The sequence below is a fragment of the Oryzias latipes genome, chromosome 13 (assembly GCF_053564925.1).
Source record: "Oryzias latipes strain Hd-rR chromosome 13, Olatipes_Hd-rR_3.1".
In the NCBI taxonomy this organism is placed as follows: domain Eukaryota; kingdom Metazoa; phylum Chordata; class Actinopteri; order Beloniformes; family Adrianichthyidae; genus Oryzias; species Oryzias latipes.
In genome coordinates, this window is record NC_136249.1 from 25,686,805 (window position 1) to 25,704,130 (window position 17,326).

At 38.1% G+C, this 17,326-nt stretch overlaps 2 protein-coding genes across 8 annotated transcripts in view; one reads left to right on the forward strand and one right to left on the reverse strand.

The window, feature by feature from the left end:
- LOC144981407 (uncharacterized) overlaps positions 1-17,326 on the forward strand; it is a 227,076-nt gene that overhangs the window by 89,870 nt on the left and 119,880 nt on the right. The gene's annotated exons all lie outside the window — the stretch shown is intronic.
- Positions 1-17,326, reverse strand: part of dph1 (diphthamide biosynthesis 1) — a 53,371-nt gene that overhangs the window by 12,333 nt on the left and 23,712 nt on the right. For all 7 annotated transcript variants that reach the window (XM_011482411.3, XM_020708183.3, XM_011482409.4 and 4 more), the window contains exons 4-9: positions 16,097-16,218; positions 12,312-12,466; positions 10,440-10,561; positions 7,678-7,746; positions 6,901-7,057; positions 5,088-5,188 (exon numbers count right to left, since the gene is read on the reverse strand). In XM_011482411.3, the coding sequence (XP_011480713.1) occupies positions 5,088-5,188; positions 6,901-7,057; positions 7,678-7,746; positions 10,440-10,561; positions 12,312-12,466; positions 16,097-16,218 (726 nt within the window). The remainder of the gene's footprint in view (positions 1-5,087; positions 5,189-6,900; positions 7,058-7,677; positions 7,747-10,439; positions 10,562-12,311; positions 12,467-16,096; positions 16,219-17,326) is intronic.

Genomic DNA, 17,326 nt, shown 5'->3' on the forward strand with positions numbered 1-17,326 from the left:
GTTGTTCAGTTCAGCTCTTATTTTACTGTCAATGCTTGAGATCTAAGAAGAGTAGGTGCTTTTAGAGAGAAGATTAAATCTTTCACTTTTTATAAATGCTCAACATTTAGAAACTTAACCTAGCAAGTGTTGTCAGTGGGTGGAAGGCCGATGAATTACTTAGGCTCTTTATCGACTAAACCATACTGCTGCCATTTTTTTTTTTAAACATGGTGGGAGAGGATTTTTTCAACAAGCAGAGTAAAATGATCCTACTAGCATTGTCTCCGAGCATGAATGTTAATTTCACAGATGTCCAGCTTATCCATACAATCTGCACTAATGCACACCCCTTCGGCACAAATGCTAGCTTTGCAAATGCATATCCAGCCTTGCTACTGGCATTTATTTCAAAGTTTGCATATATTTTCTGTAAACAAATGCATTTGTCATTTTGGACGTTTAATACAGTACACTATGTGGCGTTAGAACATTTGAGGATTTGCAGACACTCAACACTGATTTTGTTAATATTTGACAAAGTATTTGTGTTTCAGATTTGTATTCTAAGGCTCAACTCTTGAGTCAAACTCTTGTTTTCTTTACATCAAGGCTATACTTGCGTCTGAAACCGATCTCGCTGAAAAGCTTTTTTGTCTGTAATGAGGCCTTGTTTTGGTTGGGCGAATCGTGTCTGCATTACATAATGTTAGACTGGCACTTATATGCCAGCTTGGAGAGGGGAGGGGAAAAAAAAAGGAAAGGAAAACAATGAAAAGAAAAGCTTGGACTGCAGTGGCTTGCTTTTTCAAACACAGCCCCCTCAACTACCTCTCCATCCCTCTCTCTCAGCAACTCAATCTTTTTGAGACCTTCTGTCCCGATCTCACCCACTCCTCCCTCACACATCACACCTGTCATTACTCCACAATAAGAGGCCAAATGGAGGGAGCGCGAGTGCCCGTGCTTGTGTCAGAGTAACTGAAGCTATATCACACAGGGATGCCTTACCACCATCATATATCCAACTTGTGGCTAGATGTCAGATACATTTCAGCTGAAAGACACATTTTACTGTAGGAATTTAGGTATTAAGTGTACATTCCTTTCAGATATATTTTGCAATTAAATAATTGTATCCTTATGTGCAAAAAAAAAATGTGGATTTGTAAAAGGCGTGCAGAATAATTTTGACCCACTCTAATAAAAATCAAGATTTGGGCATTTATCATGATAAAGACCACAAATAAAGATGATCATTTTAAAAATTATAATTAATTAACATTAAATAACTAAACTTATTTGTATTTAAACTAGTCCTGTCCAGCAACTGAGCAAACAGATGTGATGTAGAAGCTACAATCGGCAAGCCACAAGATCCCTGCTCCGCTCCATTGTTCATATCTACTTGCAGACAAATAGATCCTTGTTCATCATATTTTTCTTTGTCTGAGCTGGCATGTGAATCTAAACTGTACGGCTAGATAGCCCCTATAATGCTCGCCATTTTTGTTGCTCCAGTAATGTTAGGTTGGGGTTGTGAGGGGCCGTACACTAGCAGGAGGGCGTGTAAACCGATGGATGATGGAAAATAGGGGAGGGCCAACAACAGTTATGCCCACTACTCAGAGGTGAATTCCAAATGAACAACTGCTGCTCTGCAGAAACTATGTTTTCCTAAAAACGGCATAATCCTAATTAACACCCCACTGGGAACAGTCTGAAAAATGACCAAAAGGTAATCAGAGTGGGACTTTAAAAACATATTGACAGATTTGCAGGAATGTTTTCAGTCATTAGAAATATTTTTCAGGTCCTCATAACAGTACACACCTACATGTTTTTCAGATATCTACAGACACAAACTCCAGTAAAAAACCCAAACTGTTGACATAAATATTCCATCTGAGCTTATCAACCAATCAGCAACTTTCTTCTGCAAGTAGCAGGCAGCCTCACACTTGCCAATCAGAAGAAAAAATGCTACATCAATTAAATATAATAGATGTTTTTTTTCTATTGTCAGCCATCATGCCAGCAGGAGAAACACTGCAGTGAATTAAATCATAACAGGGGTCCGTCAAGCAAAACACTCTTCAAGATCACTCATGATATCCTATTTTGATGGGGGTTAAAGACAAACCAATACAATAATGTCAAAAAATGCAAGACCCACATCACCTAAAAACTTACTTTCAATTTGCTGTTTTTTTGGCGTCAGTTGTATTTGCAAACTCATCAACTGTCTTCTTTTTATACTGAGTTATTCATAATAAACAGAAGGTAATGAAAAAGTCTTTTTGTTTTGTTTCTGTTAATCTTTTACATGCAAAGTAAGAACAAAATGTCCAGTTTAAAAAAAAATGTATCTACTGCTGTAAAAAGGAGGTAAAGAAACAATTCAGTTAAATACAACGGTGCATTCTGGCAGACATTTCTGGCATATTCAGACGAAAAGAAATTTAAGATCATACATTTGCATCTAAACGTTCTGTTTATTACTCTTCTTATATCAATTTTTAACAATAAAATTGTTTTACTTATTATATTTGCAAAGTTATCAAATGTATTTATTTATATGAGAATGCAATACTAAACAGTTTTGTAAAAAATAAAATAAACATTGTTTTTTAAAACATAAAAACATTTTTCCCCATTGCTGCACAGTAAATGTCAGCGGTTTTTCCATCATACTTACAATAATTTTGTGCAAAAAGCGACAATTGGTTTTGCAAAAGCACAAAATTATTCTGCACATGCAATCTTTTTTACAGATTCACAAAGTCAATTCTTAGATTTTAGGTTAAAATGCTGCTGAGATTTTAATAAAGTATCAGTTCAATGATATCTTTTTTATAGTTTGTTAAAGAGAGGATTATGAGCTTAAAGCAATGCAAGAGGAGCACAGAGCACAGCTTTGGTTTAGGCCATCATAAAGAGGTATATACATTTAAGTTTGACTTTAGTTTAACTCAATTACAGCGTTTGCCAAGTGTGGCAACTCCTAAATTCAATGTGTGTAAAATGCAGGAGAACTATAACTTCAGTCTCTAAAATTGAATCAAAAGAAATGAAAATACTCTGAACATCTGATAAAGTAAAAAAGGTACCCTGATTTAAGAAGAAAAAAATTACTCATGTGAAGCAAAAGTCTAAACACAAGAGTTCAGATGTCTGTGTTCAACCCTCCTGAAGAGACTGCAGAGCAGAGCAGAGCAGACAGCAGAAAAGGGAACATCAGGTATAAACAGTTCCACCTACTGTGCCAAGTGGCTTCTTCTGTTTATGAGTGCCTTCTGCAGTGGTGCTTCACCGGCAAAAACATTGCAGTATGTCTCATTCTGTCTTTTCGTCCTGACGCTGTGGACTTGAGCGAGAGTTCAAGTTTCACTGCATCAGCACATCAGCTCAGTACACGCTGTCTGCCTCTCAACAAGTGAATTGAAATGCTCATCCATGGTGTCAGAAAGTTAGGAAGATGCTTTCCGGATTTTCACATGTAACAGAAAACAATTTGTTCTCTGTTTTTGGCACATTTGGCCCCCTCTGATGAAAATCCTGTTTTTTAAATTTTCTAAAATGTACTTGTGACCTTTTTCTTATGAAAGAGAACAAATGTAATAAAAAATCATTTTATTTATGCATTTCTGAATATTCCAACTGCCGCAAAAACGATGGGTTTGAACTAATGAGCTGTTGTGATGTCACCACAGCCCGAGAGTGCATTCGCATATCACAAGCTCCCTGATCTGCCCTGTCCAGCGTGAACATCTCAGGTGCTGGAGAAGAGAAGATGGCACATTGCTGCATTGCCCGCACGTATTTTAAGTGGGTCCAAGGCTGGGCTCCCCACCCTGGAGTGGATCTCTGTCTTGCCACCAGCTCGCCTCCCGGGAGCCAGCATTGTTATTGGGATCACTCCAGCTCCATGGGCCCTGCGACAGACTGTCCAGGGTATACCTGCCTTCGCCCAACAGTAGCTGCTTCATGCTGCTGCCAAACCTTTGTGCTGCACCCAACGCTGGACCTCAGATTGACTTAACATTAAAACTGGCTGCCTCTACCGCGCGTATCGTGTTCGGTGTGAACGCAGCTTAACCCTAACCCGTAATCCTAAACTTAACCCTTCCTCTGAATCCATGCAGCCAAGAAAAAAGTTCAGCACCGGCTGCACATATTTGAAAAATTACGTGCGAATAACCACTTTCTTTCTGGTATTTCTTTTTATTTGCTGTAGAAGTGAATTCAACAATGTTCACCGTTTCTGAGTCTGTCAGTCTTTGTCGTTTGTGCTCCTCCTTGTGTCAAGCTCATGCAGACGAAGACGCAGCTTACAGAAAGGGGGGGTCGAGGGCACAGTTTATAATCTTGATTATGTCATAGGAGGACTTAAATGTCTAACCCACTATTGTTTTTTCCCAGTTCCACTGTTTCACTTTGATAATATTACATTATTGTCATTATATGGCTTCAATAATATACGTCAAAAAGGTTGAGAATGTGCCTCAACATCTGTTATGCAACTTACACAACACTCTCCACCCACCCATTTCATCCAATATGTTACAGAAAGAAAAGACTGGAAAAACAGACTTGAGTGTCAGGAAAGGAAGCAGTACTATGCTTCACAAAGGAGTGAACTCTGCAAGAACTCGTGTATAAAAACACTAAACAAACAATACCACAAATAAAACTAGGGAAAAAACATGGATTCATTGCTTTCGAAAAAGGGAAAAGATATTGTAAAATAATGTAAAATGTTGAATTCTTTTCATTTTACTGTAATATACGGTAGGTGGTAACAAAGAATGATTGTACAAATTTGGCACATTTGTTGTCATGTCACACATGGATTACATGACATTATAATGTTCAATTGTGTGTCAAGTTTGAACAGCCAGTATTAGAAAATCATGCAACACTTATTGTTCAATCAAGAAAGTGCAAAAAAGTTGTTTTTTGTTGTTAGATGACTGATAAAGCTCATATTAAAGTGACTTGTGTGTTATTGTTAAGATTAGTGCCCATAAGGTTAACAAAGACAGAAACCTGTCCGAACACCAGCCTTTGATGTGCATTAGTGTTGGAATGCTCTTGCTAATACTCACGCATCTACGTCTGCCATCAGATCCAGTTTGCTTGGGAAAATCTCAGAGAGCAGAACGCGAGTGAAGGACTTCCCCACAGACTGGAGCCTTGATTCTAGGTGCTGCAGAGTAAAACGACAAACCAAATCTGAACATTCTGTAAACTTTTACTAAACATTGAAAATATTTTATTACGAATCACATTTATCTTTTTTTATAGTAATTTAGAATCTAATTAAGACAGAAAAGGGTGGATTTTTAAAATTTGATATAAATTAAAAAAAATAAATAAATAAATTTGACAATTACTGGGAATACAGGGATTCACTCCAAAACATAAACCGGTGCAGTTAAAACTATTTAAAATAAAAAATATTACCATATAATCATATATTTTAAGTAAACCTCTGAATTATTTTATGTTATTAGACAAAGAAAATATTCACATTTCAAAACAAGCCCCTTTTGCTGTTTTTTTCATTTAAATTTGATTAAATTTGCTTAAGATTAATACTTTTTGGAATTTATTGAATATTTTTAACTCATTGTTAAATCAGACAACAGCTTTACTCAATCATTTTTAACCAAACATCACTAACAGAAACGAGAATCTGATTTGTTTTATATGTGATGCTATAGGTTTTTACAGAGGATTTTATTCTGCATCTGTGAGTGCGCGCGGGTGTGTGTCCACACGTGTGTGTACAGAAACTGTTGTGTAAATAATATCAAAACATTTTTAATTTGATCCTATTAATTAAGACATTTTCTTAATTCTTTTAAAGCCTTTTCCTTTAAGTTTTAAGGTATATCAAGGATCCAGTTCACTTATACAAAAAGTGGAAATTCTAAGATTAGGATTTTCATTTACAGATGTGCAATTTGACCAAAATCTATTTGACTTCTTTTGGTTTTAGAGGCAGGACCGTGCATAAAACTTTTTAAGAAAATTGTTTAGTAGAACTCTTGCAGCTAAACTTGAACTGCACACTGATACTTCTAAGAGGACTGGTCCCTGTTTAACTCCACCTTCTGAAGAAAATGTCTTTGGAAAAATTCTCCACATATCAGTGAATAAAAGTGTTGAGCCAGAATGAAAGAACTGTAATCCTTTATTGACTTTCTCTGAAACTGAGAGAATGAAGGGGTGAAGGCACCCTGACAGAGCAAAGAAGTAGTGGTCCTCTAGTGAGATAAAGGTACTGCTGATATCCAGTGTGCTTGGGAAGATTAGAACTTTTTTCATCGGACTGTTCTCTTTTAAAGAGTTTTGACCTCTTTCCCTTGTAAGGTTATATGAAACAACACATTTTAATCCTCAGAAATTTTGGGGGAGTATTTTTTTTAAATCCACATCTAAATCCATTCTTTCTTACTACTACCCACAAGGAAAATGTTTTAACCAATGTAAACTTTATCTTAAAAGTCTGAATCTTCACAGAAAACTTAAGTGTTCCTGGATTCTAATAGCAGACCATCAGCTGGAAGTGAAGAGGTTATGAATTTATTTTTACTTCTAAGATACAAATGGCTCAAGCATAATAGAATACATAAACTATGATAACAGATTTTTTTTGTTTTTGTTTTTAGCTTAAAAATATCTGTTTCTAATTGTAACTTCTGCAATATAAGGAACAACAGAACATTGAAATTCCCTTCCTGCATTTCAACAATTAAGGATGATCAAGTATGCTATCTTAGATGTGAAATAACAGATTTATTGTGCTGAATCCCTGCAACACAGAACCTTCTGTCAAAAAAATTTACTTTCAGATCTGATTTAGAAGTGGCCTCAAGCCGAAGAACCTATTAAAACTTGAAAAAGCAAACTCACCTCGAGGACTTTGGGACTGCCCTGTCGGCCAAGTGTGCCCAAGATCAGGCCCCATCTTTGAGCCAGTCGAGCCTCTGCGATGGCCTGCAGCCTTAATGCGCGCATGGCCTCGTGGTCGTAATACTCCCTGGAGAACACTTTGCTGTAGGGGTCATATCTAAGATCAAACACCAACAAGCAAAGGCCAAAGCTCAGAGATGCTGCCAAGATGCGATCCTGAATATTAAAAACATCTGCACATTATGAGTTCCTGTTCAGGTACCTATCCTGAGGATAAGATGCAAAATCCAATCACGAAAAGCCATCAAGTATGACAGGAGCTAGTGTATCTTTGGGAAAATAGAGGCATTTCAGAGCTTCTAATCTCCTTTTTTTTTAGACACAAGAGGTACACTTGAGATTAGAATCTTGTTTACAAGAAAGACCTGATCTTTGCTCTCGTGCACATGTCTGTTACAAAACGACTGCACGCCGAGGAAGTCATCCACCTCCCCTTCATCCTGTCATAGCAATGCAATTGCAGTCAACCTGGCAAATGATTTTTAAACAACACACAACACAGACTATTTATACTTCATTTTAACATTTTTTCTATAGTTTTGGTATTAGAAGCTATTTTTCTTTTGAAAATTATACATATAATTCCTTCTTGAAGCTCCTCTTTTCTTATACTTGGTTTCTAAAATGTGCTTAAATATTCTATTAAATATTATTTTTGAAAAAAAGCGTGATATGTAAGAGACACACTCAAAAATCTATAATATAATTGCACCATACCTATAGGCAGGAATATCAGGGTTTGCAATCATGATGGACTCCAAGTGAAATCTTCCATCTCCGAGATAACTAGAAAAATAAAAAGGGTAATTAAGAGGCAAAATCAATTCTGTGAAAATTGATGATAATCCTCCCACCTTTTTAATACATTTTCTGTGATATTCTTTTTGTTGTTGTTCTGTAAATGTGCAGCATTTTACCAGATCAATGTTTAAAGGCAGGGTAAAGGGATTTCCACTTTGGTCCAGGAACATTTCTCCAATGACGGGGCATGCTGTTCGCCCACAGCACAGGTTATTTCAATCAACCCAAAGTTTGATGCTGGGAATTCAATGGAGCAGTCAGAGTTCACCAACCAACATAAATGTGAAGTAGCACACTGGTCTCTAAACTAGAGTTTTTAACCTACAGCCAGAAGCGGACCTACAGGGGTGCAACCCCAGCAGAAAGCTCTGCCCCACACTTGCCCGTCCCCATTTTTTTTTGGTCAATATTATCACATTATTGACAAAGATTTAGAAATCATCAATTCATCGATACACGCTTATTTAAACATTGCAAAAATAATAAACGCAATATTTTTAAATGCAGTAACAAAACTGTTAGAAATACATATTTTTGATCCTTTCACTTGTAATGGCCTTTTATCTGTATTTTGCCACCCTTCAAAAGTCTTCTGGCCCCCTCCCGCCTCCCATATAAAATGTTCTAGCTCTGCCCCTGCATACAGCCTCTTTAGGATCAGGCTGAGAAAAATCGAATCTAATTGCTTGAGGGTTTTATACTCGCTGTTTATCAGTTCCAGCATTTTAATTTATTTTTATTTAACTAGCATTTAGTTCCAAAAACTAAGTCATACAACAACACAGCACAGGCCCAGCTTTAGAGTTAATGTTGAACACACATAAATGTCTGCAACCTTTTGTAACCTCAGTGCAAAACAGCAGAAAATAGTGCCCTGCTTCCTTTTGCTCAGACCCAAAACCCTCTCATGATGATGTTCAAAAACGAGCCTGCTGTCCTTTAACCGATTGGCCTCAACAATGTGTTGCCATAAGACAAAGATTCTGGGTTTATCAGTCCTTGTCTCTATGTGCTATTGTTCCATTTAAAATAGATTTTTATAAAATGGGAGTACTATGTGGCGCCTTTGCGTTATCGTTGCACCCCCATCGTGGTATTGTCCCATTATGAGAAGGAGCTGGAGCATCGTCAGCAGATAGAAATGCTCTGCTGATGATTCTTAAAGCCCCTTTCAGTGCAATTCTGCGCATGAAGACGGAGCCTTTTCAACGCTTCGAGACGCGTATTAAAGACCGAGATAATGCAATCTATAAAATGCTCACACAGTTCATAAATGAAATTACAACTTGTGCACATACAATTTCTGAGGCACTGAGTCATTTCTAATTGATGAGAGATAACTCAAGTTTAATATTAATGTACGTATTTAGGAAATGTGATGGAAACTGTGTGTTGTTAAGTGAAGTTATGAAGTCTGATCATTTCTCTCATTTCATTTTTTCTCTCAGTCCAGAAAAGCGCAGTGCTAGGAACAGTAGATATACTGCGCAGGACCCTCAAGCTCCCGGCCTCTGGTAGAGGACCTGAGCTTGGGAGAGAAACCACCCGCGGAGGGTGAGAGGCAGCGGGGGTGATTGCTGTGAAGTATAAACCAGCCTCCCCAGCTCAGATTTGCCCATTTTTCACCTGCAGACAGCCCATATCCACCCATGGACAGTTGGGACTGAAGCATAATCAGTCTACGGAGTTCCATCCCTACATACTATAACACTGCACCGATCATTTCTGATGTCACCCATGGGTTTCTGATTGCTATATGAATCTCATCACATACACCGATTGTGCATGTATGAAAGATGAAAGGAAGATATCAACTCAGGTAGGCCTATTGATTCTTCCCAGCTCACTCTCCATCTCCCAAAAGCGACACATCAAAGACAACCTACAGTGGATTAGTTGTTAAAACAACTTTAACCTTTACACTACTCTTTCCCCGTTAATGCCCACTGCACAGCTTGTTCATGTAAGGTTGTTTTAATCTCATGCACCACAAGGCTTTAATTGCATCGACTAATGCAAACTGTGTGTAGATCAGACACAGGAGGAGATGCACCTATGCATAATTGAATTAGGGGAATTACATTATCTCTTTGTGAGCAACAAAGCACAGCGTTTCCACTGTAGACCTGGACAAGGTGCATCCACAGAAAGCAGCTGTGAGCACGTCGCTAGCTGCATTTATACATTACAATTTGAAAAGCGTGAACTACACAGAGTTTAGATTAAGAAACATGGAACCATGCGGACAGGATTCATCAGGTTTGTCTTCAGGAATTAAAGAGAAAAATGAATGAAAAGAAACTAATTTAATTCATCAATTCTCACAAAGATGTTGTAGAATAGGCTTTTAAAAACTGTAAAAAAGTGTCAGGTGAATCAAAAATCCGTTTTTCTCTCAGTGGGTATTTTTAGTCTGTGTGTTCTATATCAGCATCTGGCTGTTTCTGGTTCCATGCGGAAAACAAACAGAGTTATCTCTCCCAGCTACGTCTCATGTGACTGGAGTATTGTCACACTGATTACTACTTTCACCAGATGGGTAGGCATGGCATTGGCATGAGTATCAAAGATAAGGTGGGAGGTGAGAATAACTCAATGAGTCACAGCTAGATAAATTCCAAACAAAAAACAAGCCACAAGACAAAAACACGATACTTGGCTGTGGAGCTGTCACTTACATTAAGGCATCGACATGGCGATCCAAGCGGGGGGAGGTACAGCCCAAAATTTCACCTGGCGACAGGGGGCGACACTGAGGGACTATCACGTCGTACTGAGGTTTGAGGGCTGAACTCACAGCCTGCAATAAGAAACATTAGATCATGTAAAATTTGAAGCATAAGCAACATTATGTGTAGGTTTCTTATATCAGCAAGTGTACACATCCATTTTTAACTAAGACACAGAACAAAAGAAAAAAATAAAACACACTAATAGGTAATAGGTGCACAATATATCTCAAATTATATTGTCAACACGAATATCGCAAAAGACGGCGAAAATCACGATAAACGGTTAACTTAGATGTGCTAAAACAATCTTATGGCAGCTTGAAGTATTTAACGTATTTAACAAACCAATCGGATGGACCCTTCTTATTTTAGATGCTCGCCTCCTATGTAGACGAGGGTTTAAGTTATGTTGACTCTTATTTTAATTAATTGTTGCAGTGAAAAGGAAATTATGTTTTTGGTTGTTTTGCTATTTGTTCTTATAACGCAAGTTATATCGCCATAGCAATATTGATCACTCATATCTCATATAGCAAATTTTCATCATATTGTGCAGCCCTAGCTAATAAGTAAAAATTCAAAATGGTTCATCATGTTATTTTGTTGTTTTTTTTATGACGGAGGACGTATGTTAAGAAAATTAAGCTTGAAATTGCATTTCTTAGTATGTCCTTTGCAAATTTTGTTGAAATGCTGTTGGAAAAACCCTGTAGCTGTGACGCAGGTGCTTCAATCGGTGTGCCACAAGTTTCCTGCTCCGTTCTATTCTGATGCATCTACTTGCAGACAAAGGTACGTCTTCCTTTTCCTCATCTGAGATGAAATCTGGTTTAAAAATGTTTGGCTGGATAACTCCTATATTACTCGGCATTTTTGTAGCACCAGTAATGTTAACAAAGGGATAATGGGAAATAAGGGCAGGCTTACTCCATGCCAACAGTCCAAGCCACAACTCAGAGTCAAACTTCTGATAAATTCCTGCCACTTTGCAGAAACTATGAAAACATGTTTTTTTTTTTTGTTTTTCTGCCTAAAAACGGCAAATTAATAATTAAAAGACCACTGGGAACGCTTTCATAATAGATTAAAAGATGGTCAGAATGGGGCTTGAAGTCATACAAGCAGTTTTCTTTTTTAGTGAATTGGATAAAATAAAAATATCTAGATTAATTTTCTCAATACTTTACATTTATACAGCTATCTTGTGCTACCAACACGGTTAAGCTCCATTACACAGGAGTAAGCTGTAGGGAGCTATGCATATGCAGCTGCATAGAGGCGCAGGAACACACATGCGCATATACCCACATGGACATGCTGCAACATCCAAACCTACACTGTTTTTTTACCCAAGAGGGCACAAAAATAGCAGAAGCTACATTAGTGCAAACCCACAATATTGCTGGTTTAACTTAGCAAATGAAAGCAACAGAGCACATGATGGAAACAAGAATGCAGAGGCCCTGAAAGAGCAGCACACTAACACTATAGCTATTGCGACTGCTTATGTAAAGTGCAGTCCTGAGCATGGATCTGCTTTGCGAGGTCATTGCATCTTCCAAGTAAAAAATAACAGCAGCCAGGTTTGACAAACCCACACTTGAGAGGAGTGTTCATGAAAGCGAAGTGTACTTCTGTGGTGTGTATACACATAACATATATATATATATATATAAACCTCTGAAAATGCACATGGATGAGAACTAAAACCATTTTTTTTTTTATTCCGTTTGAAGGGTTAGAGTGTGGTCCTGCTCTCCCCCCGACACAAAATCGAGCTCATCCGTATGCACAGGATCAGCAGCGGTGTGGAATCACCTGCAGTGCTGCCACAAACTGAATAGTGCTGACGAGGGCCAAAGATTGTCCAGGAGAAAAGTTGAACTTGACTGTGTCCAGGAAGTGCACGTTGTCCATCTGGATATCCACAAACACATACAGCATCTTAATGCCTGCCATGGAATCTATGGGGACTGCAGTGGGGGGAAAAAAACAAAAGAGAGAGAGATGAATTATTCACTCTTTTATATCAGATAAGCCTGCATTATATGTACTATTGATAGGCCTCAAACATTAATGAGCTGTACATGTTCTGACATGCAGCTACCTGAGACCCTGTGCGTCCACATATATGAAGCAGCTGGTACCAATGTGCAGGCTGAAACTCATTCAGGTCAGGTTTTCCCGTCACATGCAGGAACCGATGCAAATACTTCAATTATTCAGCGAAAAAGAGAGAGACACATGCAATTTCCATTAATGTCGTAAATTTCACAGACCATTTAGTTTGCGCCCGGGCTGAGGAGGTGTAGCCAAAAACGTGCCCAGTTAGACAGAGAGCAAATTAGGCAAAAGTCCAAGAAAAGACGAGCAAAGGCAGCGGAAGAGACCGGAGAGACAGAGGAAACACTGTTTGTGTTGATCATCACAATTATTCCTACTCTTGTGTTACTTTGAATTTGCACAGTGGAAGCAAAGGGATTTTTTTTTGCTCTAATTAAATAAACGGTCCTCTAAGGTGAAAAAGACTTCATGACCCAGTGCATTATGCTAGAAGGCCTTAATTAAAGCATCAAACATTAAAAAATATATAAATAAACAGAAGCTACCAAAAGGAGGCTAAAATGTATAAGATGCCATTATTATGAATTCCAATTTCATATATTAATAGGTTAAAAATCACCTAACATTTATAAATAGCTGCAGTGAAAAGGCTTTCTGATTAAAATATCGAGTAGTATAAAAGCATAAAGGAAAATCAAAACACTTTTGATGATAGCAGCAATTACAAATGTCCCAAAAAACATTATAAATGTGGCAGCACTATGCGAGTGCTGCCTCTATTGCAGGGCAACCGTTCAGAAGGGAACTCACATCAGAAAGTAAAAAGGTCTGGAGCAGATAAATAAAACTCTAGACTGAGGCTAACAGATGTCTGTTGTTGTTTATGGGCGCTCCCAAAACCTAAAGGGCATCACAAAGTGAGATCGATCTGTGTTCAATTTACCACGTAGCCCTAGTGCACTTAGATTTGGCAATTAGAGACACAGTCAATGAGACGGACAGAACTCCCTCGCATCATCGCTTGTTTTACTCCCATGCGGAATGGCAATAAGGTCAATCACAACGACTTTGTTAAGGCCCATGCAAGCAAATGTGTAGACAGAGACGAGCAGAGCAGACATAAACTGACATTAGCACAAAAAGTAAGAGTCCAAATCTTTTTTTGATGGATTCGTGGTGATATTCCTTTTAAGCAAATTAAAGATTCATATTCCTTAAAACAACCTTGAAATTATTTGAGACAAAAAAATCAAAAAACTGACCACCGTAATTAAGTGAGAGCTTTGTGGTGGGGGGTGATTATCTGCCTTCTGTGAGTGAGTAAACTAGAGGTTCAAAATGCGGTTTGCTTTTTCCACAATACTCTGACACACACACCTACACACCCACACACACCCACATTATATATATATATATATATATATATATATATATATATATATATATATATATATATATATATATAAAATTAAGATTTAAAACTGCATTTCTAAGTCTTTCTGCCGCACCAACAGTCCCGCCCACAACTCAGAGGGAAATTTGTAATAAACTACTGCCGCCCTGCAGAAACTATGTCCTAGAATACGGTTTTTTAATGTTGACTAAAAACAGCATAATTATAATATGAAAGACCACTGGCTTTCATGATCAATCTCAATATGATTGGAGTGGGACTTTGGGTATGAAAGTACTACAAATATGTGAAATAATGTTTTATTCTTTTTTTATTAGGTTGTTTATCAAAATGACAGTCATGAATGGTGTTTTACACTATCTGGTAACGTAGTTTCTAAATATAGATTTTAGCATATTATGAAAGACACTGTCATGTTTGCAAATAGTTATTTAAAAGTCTAATTTAACGTTAAGATTTAGTAAAAAAATAAATAAATAAAGGCATTAAAATTAGATTTCAGGAAGAAGTTTTATATCCAAAATTATCATAACTACTTTTTGCATAGGCTCTGTCTTACAACTGTGTGTGTGGAGTCCATACATTGATCTTTTTTCTGCGTATCCGGGTTTAACAGGGTCAGTAAAGAAACCCAGACCTCTCTTTTCCAAACCCACCACTTTCAGTTCTATCAGGAGAATATTAGGGTGTTTCCAGGCCAGCAGGCAGCTATTACCCCTCCATAAGCCCACACATGGGGCCTCTTCCCAGGTCAGACATGACCATAACCCCTGGTTAGGGAGGTGGCTTTCTTCCTAGCTGATGGCCTCAACTGACTCTTCATGATTTGAAGTAGCAGCCACTCAACAAAAAGTACTTACCAGATGGCTGAGCTTTGCATTTTGCATCTAAGAGATCATCAGCCACGCTGGAGATCATTGACCATTTTTTGGAGAAAAGTGCTCTCACACTCCAAAGATCTGCTTTTCTTTTCAGACATTTCAAATCCAATGCTAGATAATATCTTAAAAACAAATGAAATGAAAATGGCTTAAGGTTCTTTATGGTAAAGTGCAAAATTGTGGTTCTAGGAGCCCAGAAACTATTTTACATTTACTTTAACACCAGCATGAGGTAAATACTTACCCTGCTCATCGTCATTTATATAACAGTAAAAATCACTTATAATAAATAAAAATAAAACTGAATAGCATTCCTATTTGATGATAGTCATGCATCAGGGCACAAAACTGGGGTTGTTGGGGGAGAAAATGAAAGTGAAACAAAGGAATGCGGGGAAGCCGGCATTCGGTGAGCCTGTCTTTCATCTTTCACAAGTGGCTGACATGTTGGGAAGCAGAGCAGGCGCTGTCCTCATGACGCACAGATGAAGGCCAGTATCACATACACACTGCCGCTCGCACACAGGGAATCTGTGCATTGTTCTTTTCTTTGAACATCTCTCCGTCAGTTTATGACTTCCTCAACACTCACAAAGCTTTTAGTCATCTCTGAATGAATGGAGATGTGTACACATCCTCTCTTCTGTACACATACATGCTTGTGCAAACATAGTTCATCCATGAATAGCAAATAATGACTGTTCACCAAAACAAGCCCTCCAGAAAGAAAAAAAGGGCGCTTCAATTAAATAGGAAAAAACAGAGGTAGTGAAAGCCTTTGAGTTGAAATTCTGCTGGTTATTTCTGATATTTGTGAGAAGTGAGCTTGTTCTGGCAGAAATATCTCAAAACTATTGATTTAACATTTCCTCCCATGTTTTGCAAGACAGACAGCAGAGACAAGGGTGAAGGTCCTCAAGAACTGCTCGAGGTTTTCAAAGGACGGCTGTAATGCATGTGTCCCATCGATCTGCTGGCTAAATGTGATGTGCCGGCTCCAAAGGTCTGATATTCTTTCCATATGAGAGGCTGACCAGATCTTGCTAACTAGTTCCATTTTCCATTCATCAACAGTTCCCCATCTGTCAGTCTGTTTGTCTTCCCATCTTTGTGGATACTATGTTTTCATCCAGAAGACAGTGGAAGTCCTTGATGTTTGTTCCCTTATTGCTGCTCTTTGAGGTTCTATCTATGTTTAAAGTGACGGATAAACAAAACTAAATGTAGACATGAAAGACACTCACTGAGACAGCTGTGTCCATAGTGAACCATGAAATCAGCTCCCAAGGCTCGGGCGGTGAAGTCGTCGACGCAGCACGCTCCGTATGTCACGTCCCCCATCACTATGGTGTCTGCCTCGGTGAACCTAGGATGTGCAGACAATAGAGAAAATCTCAGACACACCTCCTGTTAAATGTTAGTGATCAATACATTTGTAAAGCAATATGTGACTCTGCACACAATCGATCCCTACAAAAGTTCTGTTTGTAGTAGATAATAGCTTGCTAGTCAATTCTGTCTTACTATAATGAGAAGCAATCAACAGCCAAAGTACATAACTAGATTTTCTATCGTTATGGTCCGCTACATGATCGTTAACAAGTCAAAAGGTTAGCTGGGCCAAAGGGGGCAGGCTTTATAGAAGGGAAGAGCAAAAGAGGATTGGAGGGGAATGAGATTATGAGTACGCGCTTAGAGATTTACTGCTCAACTGCCTGGGAGAATCCCCCCAAAAATCTCAGTGACATAACAGCATTTGCAGCATAAAAATACACATATTCTTCACAGCACAAGCAAATTGTTTGAGTCAGTCAGGAACAATTTAAGCTTAATAATTCACATTGAGGAAAATGTGTTAAAAATGACGACTTTCCAAAGAGAAAAAGATCTATTTGAAAGCTCTACAGAAGCTACGACTGAAAACATGCCAGTTCTTTTATTACATTTATTAGGCATATAAATGCTAAGTGAGTGTGAATGAAAGTGAATGTTTTCAAAAACATATAAGTTATATTGCGAAAAGCAAACGAACAGAGGCTTATGTACCATCATGTGTGAGAAAGTATGGGGAGGCAAAGGGTATTTGGATATTTGAAGCCTTATTCTGACAGATTTAGGCTGGACTGAAAGAGCAGAATACAGATTAAATCTAAGGTTTGGTAACAGATTGAAGAAAATAACAGATATGACTGCACACAGTAACAACTTACAGTGTCTTTGTAATGTGTCTCCTGCTGCCCATTCTTTCAAATGACATCCACTATCTGTTTATCCCTCACTTTGCCCTGAAAAAAAGCGGTTTCGAAGTCTCCAATAAGCTCTTCCCCTCTCATCTTTTTCCTGATATAATCTTTAGCTTGGACTCTCTCTGGGATGCTCCTCCATGTCGCCCTGTATCTGTTTCTTTTTATCACTGTTTCACCTTTTCTAGGTGAGCTCAACGAAATAGACAGAGTAACTTCTCGTTTTGGTAA